The 14,259-nt window shown below is 32.5% G+C and overlaps 2 protein-coding genes across 2 annotated transcripts; both read left to right on the plus strand.

Moving 5' to 3' along the window:
- Positions 1-688: 688 nt before the first annotated feature.
- On the plus strand, positions 689-6,356 carry LOC140872428 (phytyl ester synthase 2, chloroplastic-like). The gene is made up of 14 exons (XM_073275242.1): positions 689-1,075; positions 1,233-1,284; positions 1,436-1,491; positions 1,860-2,018; positions 2,100-2,210; positions 2,750-2,859; positions 3,068-3,189; positions 3,318-3,426; positions 3,774-3,904; positions 4,169-4,538; positions 4,642-4,755; positions 5,287-5,372; positions 5,733-5,842; positions 5,965-6,356. Exons 1-14 carry the CDS (start codon positions 799-801, stop codon positions 6,153-6,155), a joined length of 1,998 nt encoding a protein of 665 aa, XP_073131343.1. The 5' UTR covers positions 689-798; the 3' UTR covers positions 6,156-6,356.
- Positions 6,357-11,949: 5,593 nt separating this feature from the next.
- On the plus strand, positions 11,950-13,813 carry LOC140872580 (uncharacterized). Its single transcript, XM_073275464.1, has 2 exons — positions 11,950-12,837; positions 12,980-13,813. Exons 1-2 carry the CDS (start codon positions 11,978-11,980, stop codon positions 13,617-13,619), a joined length of 1,500 nt encoding a protein of 499 aa, XP_073131565.1. The 5' UTR covers positions 11,950-11,977; the 3' UTR covers positions 13,620-13,813.
- The last annotated feature ends 446 nt before the right edge of the window (positions 13,814-14,259 follow it).

The raw sequence follows: 14,259 nt of genomic DNA on the forward strand, positions 1-14,259 counted from the left end.
AGCTTATAAGCTCTTGAAAACATCTTATAAGTTGTTTAAGAGATTATAAGCTCTTTAAATTTGTTTGGCAAATATAAGCTGTCAAAATAAGTTGTTTGACAGCTTATAAGCTGTTTTTTAAAAAGTAATGTGACCCCTACTTTTTTAGAAAAGATCTTATTTTGATATTTTACTTATCCATATTATCCTTATATATTTTATTAAATTCCATCTTGCCCTCTGCCTATTTTTTGTACATAATTTATCAAATTTTTTTCTAAATTAAAATTTAAAATAGTTTAATGTTTTTAATATATGTTTAACATTTATAATAAATTTTAAAATATTTTTGTATGTATATTAATATTTTACATTACTTTCGTAATATTATAACTTTTTGGTAATTTTGACAATAAAAAGATCTTATAATACCAAATACATCAACATATTTAAACTGTTTAAAATAAAAAGTGACAACGTATAAACTCCTAAAACTTTTAATAAAATTAGCCAAACACCCACTAAATAATCACCACGTAACCAATCCAAATTGAAATATAGTAACAAAGTTTTGGGTCCACCATTAACCGATATTCTCGTGTGAATGATATATATATATTATTAATTAAGAATATAAGACCAAAAAAAGGCCATCTCCATTTAAGCTTTACCTTGTTTTTTTGCCTTTTCTCCACTGTTGAAAGGGACTGAATTTGAGTTTTGAAACTACCTATTCACAATGATTACCATATAATAAATATCTCTACTGTGAATTTCATTTCCACACTACTCAATTATAACTAACTTTGGTTGAATAACATGTACATGGCTGCCACCGGGGCCGGTGTCTTCGGCGTGGCGGTCTCAGCTGTTGCCGCATCGGGAAAATCAGTTATCAAGACCACCGACATGTACAAGCGGAAGGAAAGTAGTAGTGTAATGGAGAAGAATGCTTCGTCTGGTTCGAGTTTAAAAGATTACTATCAGCAATCTGTGGAGCTGGTTAGGGCATCCGACGGCGGACCGCCTCGATGGTTTTCTCCCCTCGACTGTGGCTCGCGAATGAAAGACTCTCCTCTCTTGCTCTATTTGCCTGGTTACTTTTGCTTTATCTCTTCTTTTTTTATTTGTGTGTTACTAGTACTTCTAATTTCTAGTCTTTACTCTAGTTTTTGTGATGAAACTCAATGGCTGCAGTTTACTCCAGTTTTCTTTTTCTATTATTATTATTTTTTTTTTTCCCAATTTTGCAGGGCTCATTGGAGTTGGACTTGGACTTATATTGCAGCATGAAAGACTAGGCAAGTGAGTATCGATGAATTAAATTTTTGCTATTTGTTATCAGCTATAACTTTTATTTTTCCTCCTTTTCATCACCTGAAGGAACTTTATACTTTTGATACTCCTGTCAAAGATTGTCTTCCCTGAGTCAGTGATGTACTAATTAATTCTTCAGGATTTTTGATATATGGTGCTTGCACATTCCCATCAGAGATCGTACATCATTTACAGGTTGTGTTCTTTCTTTACATGTCGAAAAGAAAGCCTCTCTCAAATGACATTTACTCTTTTGTAACATGCGAAGGTCATAGTCATCCGATCTTTGCCTTCATTTTGAAATGGTCTCTGTAATTATGATGCTTTCAGACTGATCTCTTGAAAGTTGGATTTGGAAATAACCATGTGATGATAGCATTGCAATTCTGAAAGAGCTCGAGATCTTCCACAGACTGTTGATATACCTTTTGTTATGCTATGTAATTTATACGAAGATGGTTTACTAAATAAGGATCAATTTGGGCTAGAAAATGATATTTAAGTCATAAGAGATGGAAAAAAATTGGAAGTTAATATGGTATTTTGATTTATTTGCTTCTCAGACCTTGTGAAGCAGGTTGAAGAAACTGTCAGGTCGGAATATTTCCGCAAACCAAGTAGACCGATATATCTCGTCGGAGAATCTTTTGGGGGATGTCTCGCTCTAGCTGTTGCTGCTCTTAATACAGATGTTGATCTTAAATTAATCTTGGCTAATCCAGGTAAAGTTACTTGGTTTCTATTAATTTTCATGTATCTATAAATGAAACTCTGAGTATTGTTTGTTGCTTTACTTTTGGCAGCTACATCTTTCAGCAAATCTTCATTACAACTGCAAACTCTATTACCATTGTCAATAATGTTCCCCCAGCGGCTACATTCCAGCTTCCTCGATGTACTGAATTTACTGTCAGGTTTCTTGCTTTATTCTTCTTTCTGTATCTGACTATCTGTTGAACTTGAATCATATAGCAGAGAATACATTTGGCTTCTGAAGCTGCCTAAATTTAAACCATGAGTTTCCATATGCTTTGTTGACTTAGACACTTGTCGTCTCTCCTGTATTCCAACAATATTCACCATTATTCTACGCTATATTCTATAGGAGGATTGCTGTTAAACAATTAACTGAAAATTTAACTTGGATTTGTAATTTGGTAACCAAGCCTAATCTAAGTAGTGCGGTCTTTAAGGAGCCAATATTATAGATAAATCCATATTGTTTGATATGTTTGTCAAACGTTTCGTTATCATGGTATTGTTGAGAACTCCTTTTTTTTCAAAACAATGGAAGTGGTGAATTGGATTCCAAATTATCATTTTGTTAACGAGCCAGATTCTTATTAGTGTTTTTGTTCTGCAATTTGTTTGAAAGATAATATCCACTCCTGTAAAAAAGATTTGATATATCATAGAGTACCAGCCCATTGAATGGACATTTCTTGTTGATTAGGTGCTACTTCAGAGATGGTGGCTGCAACTATGAGGAAACAACTTTCCTTGGAGCAAGTGATCGGGGAGATTGCTCAGGACACTTTTACTTTTTTATCACCATACCTTACTGTAAGATAAATTTCTATGGTGCTCCTGCTATTTTTGAAGTATCATAAAATAAATTAAATTGGTTGATTTTTACATTTTGCAAATAATTCTTGTCTTGCATATCTTCAGTACAGAGTATTTCTTTCGAATTTAAGTTCTAAGTTTGATCTCTCTAAGAGAATTATTCATTTTCCAATCATACTCAAGAAAATGATGGTTCAGATCACAGGTCCTTTCTGATGTTCTTACTTTGGAAACGCTTGTATGGAAGCTCGGCATGGTCAAATCAGCTGCAGCTTTTGCCAATTCACGTCTTCATGCAGTCAAAGCTAAAGCTCTGATACTTATCAGGTTTTCTATATTCTGGGCCTTGTGAACAAAGTTGTATGAGCTATTTGGAGATCTTTTGAGTGATAAATTTCTCCATCTTATTCTCATTTAAGAATTTTCCATAAACGTGGTTCGTAATTACTGTGCAGTGGCCAAGATCATTTACTTCCAAGTAGGGTGGAAGGCGAAAGACTTGGTCTGTTATTGCCGAAATGTCACATCCGTATATTTAACGATTGTGGTCACGCCCTCTTCTTGGTACGCCTGTGTGATCCCCCTGTGCACAACACCACTTCTTAACCACAGAGATAAAGGAATTCACTTGCTAACAGGTGCTGTGAAAAAAGAATTGCTAATAGAGAATTAAATGATGATTTTGCACTTGGTGAGATTTGTGATAATAACGATTTCAAAATTTTTATCCAATCTTGCCATCATCTATGGCACTATACTCAAGAATACTGTAGAAAATATACCTTGATTTCAATCACTATTATCCATGCCTTGATTTTGATTAAGCTTGTGTCTTTAACGTAGAATGCCCATTGATTTGCGACTTCATAATCCATTGACGTGTGGATATCAGCTTGTTCATTTACATGCAGGAGGATGGCATCAATCTGGTATCTATCTTAATTGGAGCAAGTTTTTACCAGCGTGGAAAGTGCCTTGACTATGTCTTGGATTACCTGCCACCAAGCCCTTCTGAATTTCAAAAAGTCTATGAACCACTCAGGTTAGTTTATGTTTCGACGACAAATTCACTGGTGAACACGTTTCAAATACAACGCCTTATATTTTAGTCATTTTGCATATTTACAAGTTCTTAGATGTCTCTTTTTTTGCAATTTTATCTCATAGTGATGTTTTTGTTCAACTCACCAAATGTTTTGTTTCATTTTCACCAAATTGTATGAATAAACATGGAACTCTTCGTATGCTTTGCAGAAGTGTGCATGAAATGTCTCACTTTGAATCATATTTACCTCATTGGCTCTAGGTGGATTGAGGTTGCCACAAACCCTGTGATGCTATCAACTTTGGAAAGTGGAAAGATTGTCCGAAACCTTTCTGGGATTCCATCTGAAGGGCCAGTACTATTTGTTGGTTACCACATGATGCTTGGCCTTGAGTTGATTCCTTTGGTATCTCGTATTTGGATGGAAAGAAATATTCTTCTACGAGGAATAGCTCATCCGTTGATGTTTACCAAGTTTAAAGAAGGAAATTTACCTGATATATCCGCATTTGACACATTCAGGGTAATGGGTGCAGTTCCAGTGTCAGCACCTAACTTTTATAAACTTTTCTCATCCAAGTCCCATGTCTTGTTGTATCCTGGAGGAATGCGTGAGGCACTTCATAGAAAGGTAATGTATTGAGATTCTTGTATGCAAATTGCTCAAATAAATTTTGTTGTAATTTTCATAAATGATGCTCTGTTGTTGAAAGTGTAATATTTTACAATTCAAGGGTGAGGAATACAAATTGTTCTGGCCAGAACAAGCAGAGTTTGTAAAGATGGCAGCACGGTTTGGAGCAAAAATCATACCTTTTGGTTCTGTTGGGGAAGATGATATTGGACAGGCAAGTTTGATTTTATAACTTTGGAAGAAGCGCTTATAATTTCTGTGAAAATATCATGTCACACTGATTCAGTCATCTCATACTAGGCTTGTAACTAAGTGAATCAATGATATATAAAAGTTCATGCGAGAGGACCTAAATATATCTACAAGTTAGAGCTAACTGATTCTTAGCGAAGTATTTTTCAACTACAGTGCAAGTATGCCACTGAACTTAATTGTTGGCAAAAGGGTCTAGTTTGGATTTTGGATCTTGTTGACTGATTGATGCCATCAAGCATATGGAAAATGACTTGATGCTGGAGCAGTTCCCTACCGTTTTCTGTTGTCAATTGGTCAAAAACTTAAGAGGAGAAAGAACACCAATGTGTTATTTATCTAGTCCTTCATCCAGTTCTGGAAGAATTTGGCATTTTGGCTAGAAACCCTTCTCATTCTTGCTCATTCCTTATCCCAAAGTTAATGTAGTTTACATGAATTTTAAATTTTCCATGTAATTTCCTGAATATAACGGTTGTTGCCATATGTTCAGTTGCTGCTTGATTATGACGACCTAAGGAGGATTCCATATCTAAAGGCAGCTATGGAGGACTTAACTAATGAGACGGTGAAACTGAGGTGGTTATGAATATTTGCTCTGCATTTTTGTGTTATGCCCTTTAACACTTTGTTAATTACATCTGTGCGGCAATAATTAATGAGGCTTACTCTTGTCATTGAAGAGCCTATCATTTTGGTTAAAATTTTAGCACACATTGGAAGTATAGCTGCTATCTTAATAATATATATCCACCAATCAAATGACGATAAAGTGTAGTTCATTTAACGACATACTCCTTTGAACATCCTGGTGCTGATTAGCTCTTAAATTAAAACATTTAAAAACAGCCTCAGTTGTGTAATTCAGTTCTTCATCAATTCATGATTTGAAAACCTTGTTGACTTTATGGAGCATTGATCGTTCATGATCGACTGTAGGAGTGACGTTGGGGGCGAAGTTTCAAATCAAGAAATACACCTTCCAATAATTCTACCCAAAGTTCCTGGACGTTTCTATTACTTCTTTGGGAAGCCAATAGAGACAGAAGGTGTGCTTTCTTTCTTGCATGTTTAAATGAGTTTTGGTGTATTGAACTAGTATGATACATCGGTGTGGATTGGTTGAACAGTTTAATGCTGTCGCTATCTCAATTGGATCCATTTCTTGCAGGGAGAAGGCAGGAATTGAAAAGTAAAGAAAAGTGTGATTTGTTGTATCTTGAAGTGAAAAGGGAGGTTGAGAAATGCATCGGTTATCTCAAGGATAAACGAGACAATGATCCATATCGGAATATATTAGCCCGGGTAGCTTACCAAGCGGTGCATGGTTTTGATTCTGAGATACCCACCTTCCCTCTTTAGATTTTGGGTTTGAAGATGTAAGAAGAATCGAGTCGTCAATATGGAGGGAGATACACTCGTTTGGTATTGCTCGTGTTGTTTTGATATTGCAATTTAGTTTTCATTGCATACTTTATTGTACAAACAAGGAGAAATGCCTCTGTATTTCATCAAATAAAATCCACGATCAAACTACCAAATGATAGAAATCTAAAGATTAACGACTTGAATTCCAAGTCTCCATCATTTGGTGGACAAATTAGATCAGTTGAGCTATAAACTCAGTCTCGACATGAAAATTTATTATTAATTAAATAAAGGCTATGACATCCCACTATGTTATTGGCTCATATTGACCAATTATAACTTCAATCTGAATCAAAATATATATATATCGGGTGCAAAATAAAATAATTCAGAGCCAAGAGGAAATAAGACGCAACCTTGTTTGATATTTTATAATGATAACCACAGGAAAAATTCAACGAGAAATTTTGTATTTAAGGAAGATTTTCAAAATTTATAGATTTTTTTTTTTGTTTTATAATTGAACGATCTATAATCCATTTATTTTAGTAATTGTATTTTAATTATTTATTCAATTACTCGTACTTTCTAATTTTAATCGATAATTATCTAAATGAAATCTGTCAATCGCATAAGTAAAATACTAGTTAAAATATAAAATAATAAAATAAGAGTTGATTTATTAATTCCCAATTCCCAAGTAAATAGATAAGGAAATTTCGATGATAGCAATTAGCATGTACATCAATAAAAGTGATATGTATGGGCTAGCTACATCACTGTCATGGACGATGCTACACGGAAAATTACTCTGTTTAAAAAGATTTTGGGGGCGCATTGACTTAATGATCAATATGATACCTAAGTCAATTTAAATAAGGGGTAAAATTAAAATCATATCAAATTATTAGTTATTATGAGTATACATGAAATGTAGGTGTAATACAATAAACAAAAACTACGTAAATAAATTGAGAAAAATAAAGAAATATGTGGGATGGAAAGAAGTTGATAAAGTGTTTCTTAGAGTTATTTGCACCAACCATCCCTGTGAAATATTGAAAAATACACATTTTTTTTCTATGAAATTTCAATAGGCATCTTCAACCCTGACCTTTTAAAAAATTAGTACACTCCCCCCTTCAGATGAGTGATTGTTGCGCAAGCGTCCCTCATGCGACTGAACAAAGATTTTGATATTTTTTTTTGCACCAAATACCCCTGTGAAACATTAAAATGCATATTTGACCCATGTGAAAATAATTTTTAAATCTATTCAATCCATAATATACAATTTTTAATAAAATCCAATTATAAATATTTAGAAAACATTTTTTGTTATATTAATTTTTATTTTTTTTATTATAAATGTATTATCATTAATTAATTATTTTCTAAAAAATATTATTATTTTATCATGTTATCATTATTTTATTAAATTCATTTCGTATTTTCAACTTTTTCATTAAGCATGCATTCATAAACATGTATTTAAATAATTTTAAGTACTAAAATATTGAACTAAACTGATAAGTTCAAACATATTATTTTTTCGATTTACAACTATATATTATTGAACCAAAATTTAAATTTTTCGAGAATATGCATTGCACGATTTGTAAAAAATAATAAAAAAATAACATGCTTATATAATTCTAAATCGAAAAAGTAACATTCATGTGGTTCAATATTTGGGTATTTTTATATATTTAAATCCTTATTTATGAATCATGTTTAATGGAGAAGTTGAAAACACGGAGTAATTTGATAAAATAATGATAACGAGATAAAGTAATAATTTTTTTAAAAATAAACTAATTAAAAATTATAAATTAAAAATAGAAATAAATAAAATTAAAAATATTTGGTACTTATCATTCACTTATCATTTTGATTTAATATTTTGAAACTTTTAGGTATTTAAATCTCGTTTATGAATGCATTTTTAATGGAGAAGTTGGAAACAAGAAGAAAGTTTAATAAAATATGATAACAAGATAAAATAATAATATTTTTTAGAAAACAATTATATAATCATAATAAATTAAAAATTTAAAATAAAATTAATAAAACAAAAAATGTTTGATAAATATTTTATAATTAGATTTTAATAAAAATTGTGTATTATGGGTTGAATAGATTTAAAAATTATTTTTACAGAGGTCAAATATGCATTTTTAATATTTCACAGGGGTATTTGGTGCAAAAAAAATATCAAAATCTTTGCCCAGTTGCATGAGGGGCGCGTGCGCAATAATCACTCATCTTAAGAGGCGAGTGTGCTAATTTTTTAAAAGGCCAGAGTTGAAGATGCCTATTAAAATTTTACAGGAAAGAAATGTGCATTTTCAATATTTCACAGTGGTGATTGTTGCAAATAACTCGTGTTTCTTATAATGTAATGTTGATGTATCAAATGAGCTGGTACAAGTACCTCAAGTTTTATTTATAATATAGATTATATTCTAAAAACTCAATCATTATTTTTAGAATTTTAAATATAAATTAGACAAGTCGGTAGCATCGAACTCAATTTAAAAAAAGTCAAACATCCTGTGTTTATCCAATTTTAATCCTTTTGTCACAAAGTGAAATTCAATAAAAAAATGTTTTAAAAAAATTTATTACATAAGATTGTATATGAATACTTTTCCTTTTGTTTCAGATCACGTTTTTTTTTTTTTCGAACTAAAATATCTAAATCACCGGAAGAAAGAACAGTTACAAGAGAAACAATGAAAAACGGACAATTCGCCTTTCACAATCAGACATAGAACCAAATGATCTAGCTAAACTATGAGCCGTTCGGTTCGCTGATCTACGAACAAAAGAAAATGAACAAAAATAAAGTTCCGAAGCTAGGAACCTACAGTCTTCTACTAACAAACTCAAGCTCGAGGCATCCAAATCCTTCTTATGTAGTGCATTGATCAACAGTTGGGCATCAGATTCCACAATCATATTTGAGAGTTGAAGTTCCTTAATCCAGCTTAAGGCCTCTCGAAAGCCTAAGGCTTCAGCAACCGTTGGATTAAAAGCTCCATGAAAGCACCCTTGTATTGCTGCCTTTACCTTGCCAGAGAAGTCTCGAAGAACACATCCGTAACCAATACGAGGAGGGTCTCTAAATACTGCTGCATCCACGTTACATTTGAGAAAATCCAATGGCGTTTCAGATCAAGTTTCCATACAGCTTCTTCAATTATTATTTATTTATTTATGCTTGAAATCATTGGTCTGACTTTGTCAATCAAATTAGATCATTGAGAGTTGCATAATTTGCAGATTACACTTCTCTCCGCCATAGCTGTAATTTCTCAAAATTCCTTTGTATTTAAATCTATAAGATGAGTCGACCCATTTTATACATAAATGAAAACAATTACTTCCGACATAAAAAGTAATACTTTTTATGGACTGGTTGGGTCAAAAATCAATCTCACAAAATGAACTCATGAGGGTCTCATGTGTTTTTTGTGTTTATTTTTATTGTTTATCTTATATTTAGTATTTGGATGAACATATATCATTTCTAATCTAAGAGAGTTGTCAGTATTTTAAAATTACACAAAACAGAATGAGATGTAGTCATATAGATAAGTCATAAGTGTGTTGATTTGTTTAGATTAATAAATACTCTTAAATATTTGATGTTATATATATAAACGACTTTAAACATTATCCAAATTTCACGATTTTATTTTCGACTATTAGTCACCCACGTGCGCATCTTCTTAGTATATCTAAACTGTTTGTGATATGAAATATTGTAAATAAATTAAGAAGAAAAATCCATTTGATTTTCGCAAAACATTTATTATTTATTTATGTGTGATGATATTTACACTCCAAAAGTTTATAATCACACTCTACTTTTGACATTTATTGTGTTCTCTTACAAAATTACCCTCATCCAATGATTCCATTTTCATATGACTAATATGTTCTTTCTTTATATACTTGAGTTTTAAAATGAAATCACTTTATTTATGGGGTTATTATAAGAGAATCATACTTTTCCTTCTCAAAAATATTCTTAAAAGGATTTTGAATTTAATTAAATAGATTAGATATTTACTCTTTTTCAAAAATTTAATTATTAAATTATTTAAGTTTCAAGAACATCCACAGATTAGAATATGGTATAACTTATAACTATAAGAAGAAAACTATTTATCATGTCATAAAATGAGTTTTAATAAAATAATGTACAAAATTTAAACAAAAATAAAAAAATTAATTTGATTTGTTTATTAGTATTTTTATAATCACGAGTATTGCTTCTATTATCTTTATTTTTTATAATCCAACAAATTTACAAATAATACTTTCATTTGTTACAGTATCTTATTAATGATAAAATTTTGTTACTATCTTAAATAAAACTTTCAAAACATATAACTAATAAATTATAAATACACCAATGGAGCATCTTAAACAAAAAAAAATATTAATGACATGTAACAGATAGCTATTCCGAATTTAATTAAGACATCGAACATATAGCTATATCGTGGGGTGCAATAATCGATTTGATAGGAGAACAATTGAACCGTGACACTTGAGTTATCTAATGGTTAAAAGATTTGTGACCCACAACATATGATAAAGTGTCAAACATTTAATACGACATATATGATTATTTCAGAAAGTCGAAATCTAAGTACACAAGTAATGAATGATATGTAAATATTCAGGAGGGGATTACTATAAGCATTTGGATAGAATCATTTGAAATCCACAATTTTGAGTGCGTGTTTATTTTTTAGACAATGTGAATTGCAAATGACTCCAATATTTTATGAATTTAAAGTTTAACAAATTAAAGTTTACACAAGTAGGAGCTGATTTGAATTTTTTTGATCAAACTGTCTATATAATGAAAATGCATTAAATAACTCAATCTAAATACAACGTAAACGAATAAAAAATAGGCAAAATGAGTTTTTTAGTCCAGTAACTTTACTCTCTTTGGGTTTTAATCCAATAACTTTTCCGATATGAGTTTTAGTACACTAACTTTGCATTTTCAGTGTTTTTTTTGTTCAAATGCATATGTGTCAGCTTCTGATTGGTCCACATCATAATTTTGGATCAATCAGAAGTTGACACGTATGCAGTTGAACCAAAAAACATTAAAAATAAAAAGTTAGTGTACCAAAACCCACATCAAAAAAGTTAATTGACCAAAACCAAAACATGTACACGTTAATGGACCAAAAAACTTATTCTCCCTAAAAAAAAAATACTTCTTACAATGATTGATAATCATAAAGCGCACAATGCACCAAATTAATATATTATTGTTCGAGATGAAATCTTGCGCTACACAATAAACGGAATCCCCCTATATTTACATTTTTTAAATTTAGAGAAATATACGTTTCATTTCTTTTTCTTAAATCAAATTAACTTTATACTATCTACAATTTATGTAGTTATGTCCTTTAGTAATTTTCTTGGGTCAATTTTAATACGTTTCATCCTTCTAGTTCATGTTATCGTTAAAGTATAATGTTACCACTACTTCACATTAAATTAAAACTTTCTATTTAAATACATCTCATGAAGGGTCGATTCAATGTATTCCAAAACTTTATTCCTCACAAGTCTTAAAAGATCTTTTTCTTGCACCATTTCAATTGTTTTATGCTTTACCTTTTTGACCTTCTTGCCATTGAGAATATTACTTAAATGTTCTAGTTTATCTGATACATCCCAATCTCTTTATATATACCACTTCTCATTCTTCCAAATCCAAACAAGTTTTTTTTTTTTTTTAAAAAAAAACAAAAACAAAACATTCCAATCCCTCAATGGCCTTTTCTTGCTTCCCCGACGTATTTTCTTGGATTGAAAGCCTTCCCCCAATCCTTCAATGGAAATCCCAATCCATTTCCTTGCATCTATGCCCTTCAAATTCATTACAACCTTGTCTCAAATTATCAATCAACAACTTGAAGAACTCCTCACTATCCCTCACCATTTATGCGGATTACAATCTCCCATTCTCGCTTTGGACCTCTAAGAACATAACCGTAAAATCCAGCAGCGTCGAGATTTCAAGAATCACACAAGATGATGACACCATTTACAATATTCTTTTAACCAACTTCATTGAATCCATCCTCAAATACGCCCCTAATAAGTGCCCATCTTTCCTTAAACTACCCAAAACACAAAACATCCACAACCTTAAAGATACATTCAACTTCGCATTTCTTACGGTGACTTTCATCGTATGCATCTACGAAGCCCCTAAAGACCTACGTTCTTCATGCCTAGAGAGCCTCAAGGATCAACTATCGTGTCCCAAATCCAGAGGGGTGTCTAGTGTTTTGATGAGGATGTTGGGGTCGAACGCGGAGGAGCTATGGATGCGTTCGATGAATCTGGCTATTACGAACTGGATAGCTGAGCTACAAGCTTCACGAGTTGGATTCAAAACTCCTTCTCCATTGTTTTCTTACTCGGTTTCGACACTAGGGCTTTGGAAAGTTCAGTTGTACTGTCCGGTGATCGCCATGGATGTCGAGAAACGTAGCGATCCCTCCCCCGAGGAGCGTTTGCTATTCTCTTTAAATTATCATCAACTTGAGGGGGTGATTCAGTTGAATTATAAGGTTCGAATTCAAGACAAGTGGATCCAAGTCATGGTGAATACGGATAACATAAGGTATATATTATATATATTTTGTTTCAACCAAGCTGTCACGTTAGCGTTAGCTGTTGGTCACATAGTTGCCCGTGGTGGTTGTTCATGTGATCAAAACTCTATATATATATATATATTTTTAATTATCTAGCTGCTATGACAGGTGCGATGTCATAAAGCTATTAACAGACACTCTGATGACGGAACGCGGCGCGGGAAAATCGGAGAAGCACTTCCCCTCCCGCATCGCTTTGCAAATCACCCCAACCACCCAATCCAACGTGATCAGCATCTCCGTCAGCAAATCCTCCGACAACCCACAACGCGAAATCGGCATGGAGAAAGGCATGGAAGCTTCGTTCGAGCCACTAAACACGAACATGGGCCTCAACTTCTCGTCGGCCGAGACGTCCACGGTGACCTTAAAGCCGTGGAAGTTCGAGCAGTCGGCGTGGGGGAACAGCGCGAAGCTGAACTGGTTCCTGCACGACAGCGGGGACGGGAGGGAGGTGTTCTCTTCGAAGCCTTCGAAGTTGGCGATGATCCATGAGAAGGCGTGGTTCAAGAACCGGTATTCGAGCGTGTATCGGCCGTTCACGAGGGAGGGAGGGGTGGTTTTCGCGGGGGACGAGTATGGGGAGAGCGTGAGTTGGAAGGTGGACAAGGGGTGCATGGGGAGGAGCATGGAGTGGGAGATTAAGGGTTGGATTTGGTTGACATATTGGCCAAATAAGCATAGGAGTTTCTACTCCGAGACCAGGAGGTTGGAGTTTAGGGAAATTCTTCATCTCACTCTCCTTTGATTCCAAACGATAGTGATCTCACTCGTGGATATATCAGTAGTCTCCCGAGGAAAAATAAAGTCTTATAAAAGATTATTAATTATACTATGTAATTCAATAATTGTTGTTTAAAAAATTAAATTAAATTAAATTAGACGCGTCGTTCCTAGCAATTGCGTCGATCGGTAATTTTAATATGGAATCGTAAGGTAGACAACGAGGCAAGAGGTATGAATGGTTAATTTTACATTATATTGGCTTAAACCAAGATTTGTCACAAGAATAAAATTACGTAATATAATAATAATAATTTTCTATTGAAAATAAAATAGTCCATCTAAAATCTAAATTTTGATAATGTATCAATTTTTGGTTCAAAATTTAAAATTTGATCGGATCACTACTTTTTAATTTCAGTTAATTCTTGTATAGGCGACGTTCGGAAGTTACGATCCCTCGATCGGAAATAGTTCCATATATATATTTGTGAACATTTTTATAAATGCTATATATGATAATGTACCAATTTTTAATTTAAAATTTTATTGAATATTCTCTCTACTTTTTAATTTAGTTTCTTTTTTTTGTTTACATATATAGGTAAATATTTCCATAAATTATATATAAGATAATGTATCAATTTTTTATTCAAAATTTGAAA

Source organism: Henckelia pumila, unplaced genomic scaffold (assembly GCF_033568475.1).
Source record: "Henckelia pumila isolate YLH828 unplaced genomic scaffold, ASM3356847v2 CTG_466, whole genome shotgun sequence".
NCBI lineage: Eukaryota > Viridiplantae > Streptophyta > Magnoliopsida > Lamiales > Gesneriaceae > Henckelia > Henckelia pumila.

Excerpts from the sequence above, each read along its gene's own strand:
- LOC140872580 (XM_073275464.1), top strand. The coding sequence starts at position 11,978 with ATGGCCTTTTCTTGCTTCCCCGACGTATTTTCTTGGATTGAAAGCCTT. Across the intron at positions 12,838-12,979 it reads GTGAATACGGATAACATAAG|GTGCGATGTCATAAAGCTAT; the intron begins GTATATATTATA and ends CTGCTATGACAG.
- LOC140872428 (XM_073275242.1), top strand. The coding sequence starts at position 799 with ATGTACATGGCTGCCACCGGGGCCGGTGTCTTCGGCGTGGCGGTCTCA. Across the intron at positions 2,860-3,067 it reads TTTTATCACCATACCTTACT|GTCCTTTCTGATGTTCTTAC; the intron begins GTAAGATAAATT and ends TTCAGATCACAG. Across the intron at positions 4,756-5,286 it reads GGGAAGATGATATTGGACAG|TTGCTGCTTGATTATGACGA; the intron begins GCAAGTTTGATT and ends CCATATGTTCAG.